The sequence below is a fragment of the Notechis scutatus genome, chromosome 6 (genome assembly GCF_049901735.1).
Source record: "Notechis scutatus isolate UNSWTSFEM ecotype Mainland chromosome 6, rNotScu1.2, whole genome shotgun sequence".
NCBI lineage: Eukaryota > Metazoa > Chordata > Lepidosauria > Squamata > Elapidae > Notechis > Notechis scutatus.
Genome location: NC_142014.1, coordinates 51,213,563 through 51,228,175, shown reverse-complemented (window position 1 = coordinate 51,228,175; position 14,613 = coordinate 51,213,563). Strand labels below are relative to the sequence as shown.

The 14,613-nt window shown below is 39.2% G+C and overlaps 1 protein-coding gene across 5 annotated transcripts; it reads right to left on the bottom strand.

Annotated features, from left to right (window-relative positions):
• Window positions 1-13,270, bottom strand: TOB2 (transducer of ERBB2, 2). 5 transcript variants are annotated; one of them, XM_026694793.2, is made up of 4 exons: window positions 12,955-13,256; window positions 10,967-11,039; window positions 8,531-8,606; window positions 1-4,378 (listed from the first exon to the last, which is right to left on the bottom strand). In XM_026694793.2, the coding sequence occupies exon 4, from the start codon at window positions 4,290-4,292 to the stop codon at window positions 3,273-3,275; it is 1,020 nt and encodes a 339-aa protein (XP_026550578.1). In that variant the 5' UTR covers window positions 4,293-4,378; window positions 8,531-8,606; window positions 10,967-11,039; window positions 12,955-13,256; the 3' UTR covers window positions 1-3,272. The 5 variants fall into 5 exon arrangements, with proteins under 5 accessions (XP_026550578.1, XP_087824385.1, XP_087824384.1 ...); XM_087968259.1 differs by lacking the exon at window positions 10,967-11,039 and having other exon boundaries at window positions 12,955-13,270; XM_087968258.1 differs by lacking the exon at window positions 8,531-8,606 and having other exon boundaries at window positions 12,955-13,257.
• Window positions 13,271-14,613: the final 1,343 nt, after the last annotated feature.

The window sequence follows — 14,613 nt, the reverse complement described above, 5'->3', positions numbered from 1 at the left end:
TATTATGTATCATGCTTTTAATACAAACTTAAAAAAATCTGGAACAATAGAAACTGTACAGATTTGATCAACCTTTGTTGTTTTAACTATATCTTTAGACATGCCAATGTCCTGTTCCAAAATATTGCACAACATTCTGAATACAAAACGCTGATTGTATTCCTCCTTTGCTAGAGAAAAAAAGAACCCCACCCCCTCTGAATCCCTACTCAATGGCCCTCTGCCTGTAAAAAACAAAACAAAAACAAGAAAACCAAAGAGACGAACAAGAACAGCATGGACCTCTGCATTAAAAAACATACATAATTATGTCCTCTTTGTGTTCATCTGTCCACTTTAGATCACATGTTGTTGATTCACTCTTCAAAAAGGGTCAGGAAGGAGGGAAGCAAGGGAAAAAGGAGCTTTTACTACTTTTTTAAAATTTTCCTGAAAAAATATTTTTCTCTAAGAAAAATTTTTGAAAAGAAAAGTTTCATTTTGTACGTTAGAAATATACATATATTATATATACCTCTTACATTTTACAAATGTAGCAAATTATTCAATATAAACAGACAACAAAAAATTAACACAAACCCATAAAAATAAAAATTAAAAAAAATTCTTTTTTCTTCCTATGAAACCAGGTAAATTAGTGCAGGTCTTAAAAGTAAAATTGAAGCCAAACATCTAACTCTTGAGACAAGAAGACCAAAAAAGAGGCCGTGAGTTTTATTGTTGTCAGCACTGGAAATGCTTCTGAAGCACAGTTATGTGTTCATTAAGTGTTCCTTTAGGAAATAGAGGTTGGTCCCTTCCCCCTTCTTCCTTGTGCATGTAGACTTCTTTTCCAAAAGCAATAGGTATAATAAAGCAGTGTCAAACATCGCAAATTGCAGGTGCTAAGTGAGACTTCCTCCCTATTATTCTAAACCTTAGAAGGGTATGCATCTTTCTCTGCTACAGGAATAAATTAACAGAGGAGATTAGGCTGGGTGGATAGTCTCTATCAGGGAGGAAGATGTGGTTCAAGTCCAGTGTAATAACTAGGCAGTCTACATTACAATACACTCCACAGGGGCAAGTGGGTGGCAGTGGTACTTTAAGGGGAAAGCATGAACAAGGGGAAAGCTGAACAGTTTGTAAGTCTTGTTCAGGTTTGAAGTTTCAGCCCTATGCAGTTTTGCCTTTCCATTTCTGTGTACTTTCCCTCTTCATCCACTAAGTGCATCAGAAAACAGGCAGAGTGCTCAATATACTTTTAGTGTCTTCTTTCCTCATCCCAGGAAAGGGGAGGAAACAAAGAAATTTAGGGGAATATTAAAATATCCTACATATCCCACAATGTGCCTAGGTAGGAAACATTTCCCATAACTACACCCATGATACTGAACACATTAAAAATAGTTACCCTTCTCTGGAGGATAGGTGCACCTGGAAGTTAAGGCTCATATATATTCTAGCAAGGAACCCTTAATTTAGGTTGAGGGAGTGGGGAAGGGAAACTTAAAAAGTCAAGCTCTAGAAGAACATATTTTAGCTTATCTATTTGACAAGACTTTGCCAGAGAAATTACAGAAGCAAGATTTAATACAACCCAAACTGAGCTATAGAAGAGAGCATAAAATGGAGGATGTAAAACTGCCTAAATAGGATTCCACAGCCAGTTTCCTCTTCCTATCTTCACTGCTCACTCATTTAACTCCTTAAAAAGATTGCTTATTACCATAGCCAGGTAAATTCTGGGACTCATAATCATTCCATAAGGCATAGATGGGGAACGTTTCCTATCTAAGGCAAATTCTGTCAATTAGTTTGCAAAAAAAACCAACATTAGAAGGCCACTATTGTCTATTTCTTCCTGCCATCCTCTCCCGTCGAAAAAAGGAGAAATACGGAATACAATTGGGATTGCTAGCTCACCAACAATAATGACAGACTTTATATTTCTATCAGTGAACGCTTTCTTCACATTCAAATCACTTGGATATTCTATGGCAAGCCCACTTCATCCCTGATGCAGAGCCTTAAGATGGAACAACTTCAAGCTGGAACAGGTATGTGAGGTACTCTTCTATACAAGAATACCTGATTCCTTTCTAATGAAAAATGTAACATTTTTGGTCAAAAGTCCTAGGAGATGTGAAATTCAAAGTGCAAACTCTCTAACCATTCCTTCAGAGAATAGCCTACACAATAACTCCTTCATCCCTGTCAAAAGTAGTGCTTATAATATTTGAAAGTAGGAGAACCATGTTTTCCATGAGAACTAGTAACTAAATGATCAGCTACTAATCAGAAGAGCATAGAACCTGGCAAAATTTCCAACTGATTAATCCAGAGAAACATCAACAGATGTTGCTCAGGCACAAACACCAAAAAAAAAAAAAAAAACATTCACCTTTACTCTTGAGAATGAGTGCAATATACAAGGATAATTCTTTTTTGCAGGTCAGAAGAATTTTCATAGAGTTCTATTTGTCATATTATTAGCAAACAGGACTGAACTTCCCTAAAACCACCACAATCTAGCTTTTAAGACTAGAGAAGAAAAGAGGCTTATAGGAAGCATGAGGCAAAATACTGTCCCAGATGTCACATTATCCTCTAGATAAGAAGAATTTCCAGGGAAATAATATTTTCACTACAAAACCCTGTCATCACCAGTTAGCATAAGAGAAACTTTGTTTTCTGCTCTAGGATTATAAAATCGGAGAGTTCTAAGAAATTTAACTAATTTAACCCACCATCTATGTCTCTCATATATATATACACACACACACACACACATATATATGTGTATGTATTTATGTATGTATGAAAACAAACCACAAGTCTCCCTGGGAACTGCTTGAGATGTTATACAACCAGAGGTATTTAATCATTCCCCATCCCTACCCTAGGCCACCTGAAAAACAGAGAAAATTCAAGACATCTGGGTATGAAGAACATGACAGCACCTGAACAAGGCCATCCTTACAGCAAGCATATTTGAGGACCAGTTTCAATAAGCAGCATGGGAGATTAAATAAAGTAACTCTGGTTCCAACCACTGCTGGGCCAAGGATAGCCTCTTTCATTGAACATACAATAGGTAGGAAAGAGCACAGAATACAAGTTTTAAAAAGAATCAGTGCTTCAGCAGCGCTCCCTGGCATGACACAACAAGTTAAGGTTCATCTCTTTCCAAGAAGTTATATTTATAAGATTTCAAATATTTCTTAATTATTTTCTCTCTCTCTCTCTTTTTTTTTTTGGAAGTGGTTTTCCCCAGAATACTCATAGGATGGTCAGTTGGCCAAAACCACTGGCTGGAACGACTGATTGGGATACTGCATGGCATTCAGATTGTAGCTGAGTCCTTCCACAAAGGGTGTCTTCTCCAGAAAAAGGCTGTTGGTGCTTCCACCAAAAACCTGAGCCATGTCAAAGCTGCTGCCACTACTGGCGCTGAATTGTGATGCAGGAGGAATGGCACCAGCCTGGTTTTCAGTGGCTGCACTATCAAAGAAGAGGCTGCTGGCTCCTGGTGATCCACCATTGTAAACAAACTCCTTGGCATTGGGAGAGAGTTGAGACTGAGGGGCTGGGCTGCCCCCGATGAAGTTCAGAGAATGCATAGACAGGGAAAGGCCTTTGTGCTTCAGCAAGCTATTGGTGGGTGAACGGACCAAGCGTTGTGGCTGCTGTGGAACCCCTGTACCATTGGTGCTTGCTCCAGCTCCTCCACCTTTCTTCATCTTAGTTGAGCCAAACTTTGTGGCAGCAAATGTAGCAGTGGTAAAAGTAATTGGTTGAGCAGATCGTGGGATGAATGTAGGGCTAGGTGACTGACCAAAAGATGGTGATGGAGAATTAGACAAGGAATTGTCCTGGCTTCCAATAGGTACAAACACCTGTGCATCAGGATTGAAACTGCTCTTGATCTCCTTGTCCAATTCAGCTGCACTGCAGCCCTCGCTGTCATCTAGATAAAGGACCTTGACTGACCCTTTCTCGCCAATTTGGTAAGAGACCTCAAAGGGATCAATCCAAACACTGAGTTCTTCAGGGACATTGGCTCGCACATCCTCTACAGCAAGTCCACTCCGCTTGGCTGCCATTTCCACTACGGGGTCCACAGTTTCTCCAATGTGAACACAACGGTAGCCAGAACCTTTCAGAGGTTTCTCTGGATACCAGTGACCTTCATATTTCTTTTTCAGCAGCCTCTCTAGCTCTTCACCAAACAGGTCAGCTCGCCTCCGTGGAAGCTTGTTGTACAGATATGAGATGATGAAGTTCAGAGCAACTTTGATCTCTAGATGCATACTCCCTTTACAGCAAGCAAATTAGGGCAGTATATTAAAAATAGACAAAGGATACAACCATAAATGGATTTTGGCGCCAAACAATCCTGGAAAAAGAGAAAAGGAAGAAAAGGACTAAGTATGGTATATTTAATATTATTAGAGCAATAGTTCCGTTTTAAAACCATTCAAAAATTAGCTAAAGCAATTGCTATGTCTTAAATGGTATGTAATTTCAGAGCTATTGTTATGGTTCTTACATGGGATTTCAAATTCATACATGATATTATATTGATATTATATTAAGAATGATATTATGATATTAAGAAATTGATTTTTCAATCAAATATACAACTTTGTTTAAATAATTTTATGGATTTTGTGAACTGGGACATAAAAGTGATTTAGAAATCAGAAAATAGGCATTACTGTCTTGAGTGTATAAACTGGCACTACATTTCTTTTTTCTATTGGGCTGTCTCCAAAGTTAATAAAAAAATTCAGGTTACTTTTTCTCATGTGCCAAGTGTTATTTATCTGAGATTTTGAAAGCCAGGATATCTGGAAAAGAATAAAATGTGCTGATTATAATGTACAATATAGATGCAAATTATATATTTACATATGCATGTGTGAATATATAATGTTACTATACTGAAAAGAGCTTTTTTAAGTGATTTAATTCAAATCTATGATCCACTGGCTAAACCTTTGTCATAATTTTGATGACTCGTTTTCCACATTAATTGTATTGTTTTACTTCATTTGAACACATTCCAGTTTATCTGTGTACTTCTTAAAATGCAGCTTCAAAAACTAAATGCAAGTCTTCCAGGTAAGAGCTGATTTGCACAGAAAAGAATTGGGAATGCTGTTTCTCCTGATCTGAAAACTATAGCTCTAGTCATGTAATCACTGTTATTTGTAAACCGCCCAGAGTCATTAAGAGTGAATGGGCGGCCATATAAATCTTGTAAATAAATAACTCAATCTGGATCTGAGTACTATTATTGCTTCCAAAAAATATGTATCTTAGCCTATATACATGCTATATTTGGTCTGCATTTATTTATTACATTGTACACTGCCCAGAGCTTGTCTAAGAGATGAGCAGTTAGGGAAATAAGAAATATAAATTCTGAACTGCTTAATTTCATTTTGTAAGTTGTTACCCAATTTCTTTTTCTTCAAAATAGCATGGAAACATTTTTATTTTATAACAACAATAAAACATTAAACTTGTGTCACATGACACCCAATGACCGCATCGATTGATCTAAACATTAAACTTTTATGTCACAACACCAAATGATTACACTGACACACTGCGCTCCCCCCTCGTCTGTCTATCTATCTACTTGGTATCTTCAGACACTCAGGGTATTTAACATTGGAACAGTATGTTCTGTACAGATACAAATGATACACACTGCTCAAAAAAATAAAGGGAACACTTAAACAACACAATGTAACTCCAAGTCAATCACACTTCTGTGAAATCAAACTGTCCACTTAGGTAGCAACACTGATTGACAATCAATTTCACATGCTGTTGTGCAAATGGAATAGACAACAGGTGGAAAGCACAGGCAGTTAGCAAGACATCCCCAATAAAGGAGTGGTTCTGCAGGTGGTGACAACAGACCACTTCTCAGTTCCTATGCTTTCTGGCTGATGGTTTGGTCGCTTTTGAATGCTGGTGGTGCTTTCACTCTAGTGGTAGCATGAGACGGAGTCTACAACCCACACAAGTGGCTCAGGTAGTGCAGCTCATCCAGGATGGCACATCAATGCGAGCTGTGGCAAGAAGGTTTGCTGTGTCTGTCAACGTAGTGTCCAGAGCATGGAGTCGCTACCAGGAGACAGGCCAGTACATCAGGAGACGTGGAGGAGGCCGTAGGAGGGCAACAACCCAGCATCAGGACCGCTACCTCCGCCTTTGTGCAAGGAGGGACAGGAGGAGCACTGCCAGAGCCCTGCAAAATGACCTCCAGCGGGCCACAAATGTGCATGTGGCTGCTCAAACGGTCAGAAACAGACTCCATGAGGATGGTATGAGGGCCCGACGTCCACAGGTGGGTGTTGTGCTTACAACCCAACACTGTGCAGGATGTTTGGCATTTGCCAGAGAACACCAAGATTGGCAAATTCACCACTGGTGCCCTGTGCTCTTCACAGATGAAAGCAGGTTCACACTGAGCACATGTGACAGACGTGACAGGGTCTGGAGATGCCATGGAGAACGTTCTGCTGCCTGCAACATCCTCCAGCATGACCGGTTTGGCAGTGGATCAATAATGGTGTGGGGTGGCATTTCTTTAGGGGGCCGCACAGCCCTCCATGTGCTCGCCAGAGGTAGCCTGACTGTCATGAGGTACTGAGATGAGATCCTCAGACCCCTTGTGAGATCATATGCTGGTGCAGTTGGCCCTGGGTTCCTCCTAATGCAAGACAATGCTGGACCTCATGTGGCTGGAGTGTGTCAGCAGTTCCTGCAAGATGAAGGCATTGATGCTATGGACTGGCCCGCCCGTTCCCCAGACCTGAATCCAATTGAGCACATCTGGGACATCATGTCTCGCTCCATCCACCAACGCCACCTTGCACCACAGACTGTCTAGGAGTTGGGGGATGCTTTAGTCCAGGTGTGGGAGGAGATCCCTCAGGAGACCATCCGCCACCTCATCAGGAGCATGCCCAGGCGTTGTAGGGAGGTCATACAGGCATGTGGAGGCCACACACACTACTGAGCTTCATTTTGACTTGTTTTAAGGACATGACATCAAAGTTGGATCAGCCTATAGTGTTTTTCTCCACTTTAATTTTGAGTGTAACTCCAAATCCAGACCTCCATGGGTTGCTAAATTTGATTTCCATTGATAATTTTTGTGTGATTTTGTTGTCAGCACATTCAACTATGTAACGAACAAAGTATTTAATAAGAATATTTCATTCATTCAGATCTAGGATGTCTTATTTTTGTGTTCCCTTTATTTTTTTGAGCAGTGTAAATAAGCACATTTACCACAAGCTCCCAATTTATGGTATGTTGATGTGTTGATAGACCTACCTTCTGAATTTCTGATACTAAATGTAACAGTCAAAGTTACATTTAAATTTCATTTTAAGCTACTAGATATAGCAGTTCAATACATTTAAGGAGATAAACTGAGATGCAAATTGTGATGCCTTCCATCCCTGTTGTTCTAATAGCAAACAATTAAATATTTGAAACTATTTCATTAGCATCATTTCATATAAACAAAAAATAGTATTGGAGAGAAATTAACAAGTACTTACTGGAATGTCCAATTAAACTGTCATTTTTAAAGATGCAAATATCTAATGATGCTTTTAAAGGTTTCTGTATGGCATGCAGACTACTTTAAAAAATTCTTAACCAAACTTCTCTTCTTTTAGGGGGGTTACACTACCAAATGATTTGCTGTTGTCTCTCAATACTTCAATTCATATTGTTTTACTCTATCCAATAATAAATACTCTTAAGTGCCTAGAAAAAATTTATAAGATTATTTAAATTTAGGATTGTATGTGCATCATCAATTTACCTGCAATGTAACAGATCCAGTTTTAAATTGCCACCTTAGTCAACAGCCTGCTTTAGGTCCATAAAATATTCAAAAAATGAATACTAAAGTTGAATTTCAATAAGGCACTAACAAATATGGTGATTTATGGCAAATATTTCTTCTGATAAATTAGAAGCCCACGGAAAACCTGGGACTAGAACAGCATTCCATTGAGGACCAGGAAGAAAAATTGTCTTTTTTCAATCTCATTCTTAGACATCTGTGCCAACATATCTGCCATTTCTAATTGCAACTGCATTTGTGTACCAATACTTGAAAGCATATTAAATTGTGTGGCAAAAGGACATAAGGTGATGTATTTAATAAACCATCATCTCTTACAGTAATTAAACTATGGAATTTCCCACAAAACAGTAATCTGAGACAGCATCCTTCAAATGTCAGTTCAATTTGTGAAAATTAGATAAAAATGCATGCTCCAGTGTCATTCCTTTCATCTTGACCTTCTGGTATTTAAGGAGCTGATAGGTATGGGAATTGTACATTTGTTGGAAAGTGATAGAAAGATGGGCAATAAATCCTCCTCTTCCAATAATTAAAAAAATGAATACTAAGAGACTGCCAAAGGGAATAAATTTATGAAGAATAAATGATAAATGGCTATTAAATTGAGGTTATTTGCTATCTCCAGGTTAACATGAAGCATACCTCTGATTATCAGCTGCTGTGAACCAATGAGAAGAGGACCGCCCTCATGTCCTGTTTGTGGACTTTCCATAGGTATCTAGTTAAGTCATTGTGGGAAATTAAGATATTAGAGAAAACAGGCCTTTGTTTTAACCCAGCAAATTTCTTAAAATATAAAGCAGGGCTTTGCATCAAAATGTAAATGGGAGCATATATACAAGAATTTAAAAAATCTATTCTTCAAGCATATAGGTAGTCCTGGACCTATGACTACAATTGAGCCCAAAATTTCCATTGTTAAGTAAGACAGTTGTTAAGTGAATTTTGCCCTTCCTTGCCACAGTTGTTAAGAAAATCATTACAGTTATAAAGTTAGTAAAATGCTTGTTAAGTGAATCTGGCTTTCCCACTGACTTTGCTTGATGGAAGGTCGCAAATGGTGATCACATGATCCGGGACACTGCAACCCCCATACATACATACCAGTTGCCAAGCAAATTTTGATCATGTAACCATAGGATGCTACAATGTTTGTAAGTATGAAAAATGCTTATAAATCAGCTTTTTTAGTGGTGTTGTAACTTCAAACAGTCACTAAACAGATAGTTGTAAATTGAGGATTACCCATATTATCGCAAATTAAAACAGGAGCTTCTTCTGAAATAATTCCATCTGAATGGGGATAGCCATAAAATTATTTCTGATAGCAGAATCTAAGACTAAGCTTAGAGTTTGTACTCCAGGAGCAACTATGATAAGCTGTACCAAAGCTATTGGAAAATGCCTATTTAAATTGGGAGGCAAGACCAACTAACACATCAGCTCAAGTATACAAAATGGTTTGTATCTGTGTCTTGTGAATTATTGTTTTGAGAAACTAGAACATTTAGGAAAGTAACTTATGACTGTGAATTTTTTTTTAATTTTGGGGCCACAAGGCTATGGTCTATAACATGCATACCATAATTTATGACTAAAGATTTATCCTGCCAATCATCCTAAAGAAACATACAAAAAGAAAAATGTTATTCAGAAAAAATTCTTCTTGTTTGCCACTTTCTCAAGGACAGGCAGCAAATCACCTTGAGCTCACTTCTGAATAATTAGGCTTAAATCCCTCCAGATTCAAAGGGGCTTACTGCCAAATAAATGTAATGAGAACAGCAATATTTGGATCTAAAGAAATCCATTTTGTTCTAAAATATACATAAATGTTATGTGCTTTTAAAAAAAATATTATTTTAAAAATTGTAAACTGCCCGGTGTTGTTTTAATCTGGTCTTGAAAACCAAGAAATAAATAATAACCTACACAATGATCTATTAATAGTAATTAGATCAAGTAACAGAAAGGCAGCAAGTCAAATCAGCCCAAGTCACTTGGCATTATGTTTCTATTCAAGGATGTTATATTTTGCTTTGAATTTTTCTTGAATAGAATGTGGTCAGCATCAGTACCAAGAAATATTTTTAAAGGACCCTTCACAATATTGTGGATATTTTAGTATATTCAAATTATAGAATCAGTAAAAATCACTAAATATAAAAGAACCCTCCAAATTTGGTACAGCAATTTTTGAAAAAGAAAAAAATAATGCCACAGCTTTAATTATTAGCAAAGGAAACTTGCATTCATTAGAATTCCTTAATCCTTAAGATTGTTAATTTGGAAACAAGTGAGACAACTTCAGAGACTAATAACAAATTAAATCTTTGGGGTTTTTTTTATAGAACTTCAATAATAAAATTAAAATTATTTCAGAATAGCCAATTATCTTTAGAATATAAAATATAATTGCAGTTTATTCTGCATATAAAAATTATATCCATGAGACAACAAATTAAATAACAATCTCCATATTACTCAATGATTTTGCATATAAACAGTTAAACTATAGTTATTTCTTTGGGAGGACAGTATAGTTGCCCAGTCAGAGAGTATTGAGTAAAATACCTTTTTACTCAACAGAATATTAGACAACTTTTAAAAAAATGTTCTTAATTATCTTGAGTAGCTTGTTAGGCTGATGATCATAAGTACTTTAAAAAACAAAAGCCACATTGACCAATTAAAAAATATGCTTGTAGGAGACATCTCAACAGAACAGGAGCCTTGGTTCAACCGACTCCTCACACCAATCCGCTGTTTATAGAAACCCAAGTTCTCTGCTTTAAAGACTAATGAAGAACAGAGAGGCGAATCCTAGAAACGTTCTGGAACCACAACTGCCCAATCTAGTATTTCTTCTGCCAAAATCCGTTGCCTCCGTAGGGTTATATGGCCAAATCACCAACTCGTTCCCAAGCCTCCCTACACGTGCGAAGTTGATGTACTGTTTTTCTCCCGAGGGACCTCCTCCCCCTCCCCCGGAAACGTCTCGGTCGGCCGGCTTGCCTGCCCCTCCCCCTCCGGCGCAGTTGCCAACATTCGCTGATGAAGCCTCCCTAATGACCCTACCTCTGCGAACAGTTTCTTGGCCTCCTCCCAATTCGGGTGTCTCCGAAGCCGTACTACCTCATGAATTCAGCATCTGTTACAAAATGGAACGCCCGAGTAAGTGACCTACTTTGTCTTTTAACTACCCTTCTCCATTTGCTTTGCGCCAAAGCTGGCCCAGGCGAGCGCCTGCTCAGCTAAGCCGTGTAAAATTTTCCATGGCGCATGCGCCCTTTGCGCTCTATTGCTCAATTACCCCCCCTCTTGGCCATATTCGCATTTCAGCTACAATCGCCGATTTCTTCTCTGGTGTGCGGAAAGGCATATGGAGCAGGAGGGAGGCCGGCTGAGTAAATCTCAGGCACTTGGCAAAGCACAGCAGCTCCTACTCCCCCCAACTCTACCCTTTCAATTCCTCCTTTGCTGGAGGCCAATGAGAGATCTACCCAAACCCCAGCGCAATCCTCCCTCTTTGGAAGTAACCCCCAGGATGGACCCTTTTCCTAAAACCCCATCCCCACCCTTCCTTCCAAGCTTTTGCATGCGGAGGCAGAGCAAGTCTCGAGATGTAGCCTTCCTTGGGAGCAGAGAAGCCACTTTGCCGTTTTTACCACAGAGCAAGAGAGCTATTTTGCCGGCCCTCTCGCGGAGGCTTCCGTTTCGCTCATGCAAGTGTCAAGATACACTTGTGGCCCTAATCCCTCTTAAGGGGAATCGCATAAATACACATTCAAAACCTTCCGAAGGCAGAAAACAAAAAAAAAGTCCGTGCCCGAGTGAAGGTTATTGAGACCTGACCTTTTACCGCCTGCCTAGAAGAAACCCAGGGCAGCCCAAAGCCCAACTCCTTTCGGAAGGCTGGCCGCATTTTCTTTAAAAGCCAATCTGCTCAACCGACTGACTACCTCTAACTCCCTTCGGGGCTGAAAGGGTCATCCCCGCTTCTCTCTTTTGGGAGAAAACAAATAATCCCAGGGTTGCGCGGCGTCCAAGGCGCTGATTAGGCCCCAGAATCTCTTTGTGGCCCAAAGGAAAATGCCGAGTCTAATTTACCTCACGAACGGAATCGATGGAAACCGGAAAGTGCGTTTTTGATGCCCAGAAAGTATTGCTGCGGGAACGACTACAGCGATTTCGTTTGACTGAGCCTCTCCGGCTCACAGTCCAGCCTTTTTTTTTTCCTTGGGAAAGGAGCTTACCTCTCTTAAACCTTGGGACAGAGGTGGGGAACCCTAATCTCCCCGGTCTGTGTTTGTGACATACGAAATCATAAGGAGGCGGCGGGGAGAGAAAATTCGAGTATAAAAGGGATGGAACCACTTTTTAGACAAAGCCGCGCTGGCCATTGATCCGGATTAAGCTAAATGGAACTAAACTCCTTAGCTCTATCCCCCGACTTTCCATTGTGCCCCCTTCGCTCCACCTCCATTATTTGATATTCACTACCATTTTCATATCCTTAAAAGAAAAAGCGAAAAATACAGGCTCGTTCGCAGTATTTTCTCTTTAAACCGAAATCTGTTTTATAGGGATTTTTTTTAATAGTCGGGTCACGATTCCAATAAAATGAACGAAGACAAAATGGTGAACTGGAGTCTTTTCAGTCGTTCAAGCCAAATGGTTTTCAGACTTCCTCGCCCTTCCAACTAATACTGTAATATCAGCAATGTTGCTGGTTCTAAGGGAAACAATATTACTAGAAGGGAAGGTTTTCTTGTAAAGGCAGAGCTTTTCTCCCCTAGGGAACCGGGGGTGGGGTGGGGGAACGGGCGGAGAAGGAACCCCGATATGACTTCTCAGAACCCGACTTGGAAGAGCGGCGGCTTCTGAAAGAGGCCCCGATGAAATCGCCCTTTAATAAAGGAGCAGCGGAGAAAAAGCAAGGCTGTCGAGGTGGCAAACTTGGTCAAAAAGGCATTCTTCAAACAGAAATGTAAATGGTATGACTATAGGGAATACTCTTCTATTATGCCCACCCTCTCCCTGTCTAGCCATAAGCATTTACTTACTTTTTTTTTCCTTTTTCCTTTTTTTTTTCCTCAGCACCAGGAAAGGTGGTTTGGTGGCTTCTTTTTCTTTCCAGATATTTTAGGGAGTTTCTTTTTCACAAAGCGCTGATGTGGTATATTCGATATATATTTTTATACTGTACGCATGCTATTTCGATAACTTCTCCCCCCTCTATAGGCCAAATCAGAAGTGGGGTGAGAGGATATTGATTGGAGAGCGCCCTTCTTTTCTTTCTTTCTTTCCTTTCTTTCCTCCCTCCCTCCGCGGGAAACCTGAAGCCACCCTCTCCCTGGCCCAAAGTGAGCAAAGTAAATGAAAAGTTTCACCCTTAGCAACCCTGCGCAAGGATATTCTCTTCCACACCCATGGTGAGGCGACTTGCAAAGGACAAGGAAGGGGAGGAGAGGGAGGGTGGGCCGGAACTACTTCCCCAACGTCGGTTTCTAGTTAACTCGCGAAGTGCCGGGCAGTGCGCTTCGCTCTTGTTGCAAATGTTTAGGAAAATCGATCTATTGCTAACAGCATTTTTTAGTACTATGTGTTATTGAATTAACCCCCTTCACACTGTAAATCTAGTAGTCATTTTGGCATTAATTGGTATAATAAGAACAAATATAATGAATCAATCATTTAATTTAGATTCCATTACTACCAATAACTTAATAAAATGCTTGGACCCCCTGTAAGAGGTCTCAACCTTTACCTAAGTTATTTCATCAGAAATAACCACCAGCTGCTGATTCTGTATTAGAATCTCAAATCAAAACTAAGACTTTACCTTTAATGAAGTCACATTAGCATCACAGAAACCTTATTTTCCATTTTTCTCTAATGGCAAAGGGACAGTTTGTAGGTTAAAATTTAGGAAAAGTGAGAACAGCATAGTTTACTCCTGATGGGGTAGAATTGGTAAAAAACAACCCTGCATTAGACACAAAAACTATAAATGGGTTTATGGTAACTTCCCACTGCCTTGCATATAAATGCAATCTTCTGAAGGCTGATCTTAATATACAAGTGCGTTTGAATGGAAACTTTGCAGAAGCCTGCCTCATTAATAAACTGTAGTCTTAAATACAAAATATATATTCTTTCATCTACTCTTATCATTTAAAGATCCAAATATGAATGGATGTCTTGGAAATCTAAGCAACAATGCTAGAAGATGGCATGCTATTGCACTAAATATAATCAAAGTAAATTACAACAATGTACAACTAGAATTGCAATTGCAAATAAATTACTATTTCCAATTTATTCAACAAGTTCCTAGAACAGGTTATTCCTAAATGTAATTTACTCAGGCTAATTTCCAAAAATATTTATCCTCTCACTTCTCTAATATATTAGTATTAAGTTATTTTAAACGGTAAAATAAGACTGCAAGCAGAAGCAAGTGGCTTAATTCAGTCAGAATAAAGGGTACTTGGTGCTCTGTGAGTTTGGTTGTTTCCTTGCAGACAGTTCATTACCCAATAAAATATGAGTCATATGATGTTACCTAATTGGGGTAATGAACAATCTACAAAAAAACAACCAAGCTCATAGAGCACCAAGGACCCCTCATTTCAAACTTGAGCTGCAAATATGCTTTATCAGTCATAATGGTCAGTGTTCTAGTGTACTCCTTTAGGTACCAGGGCCTATTCATTACAGTT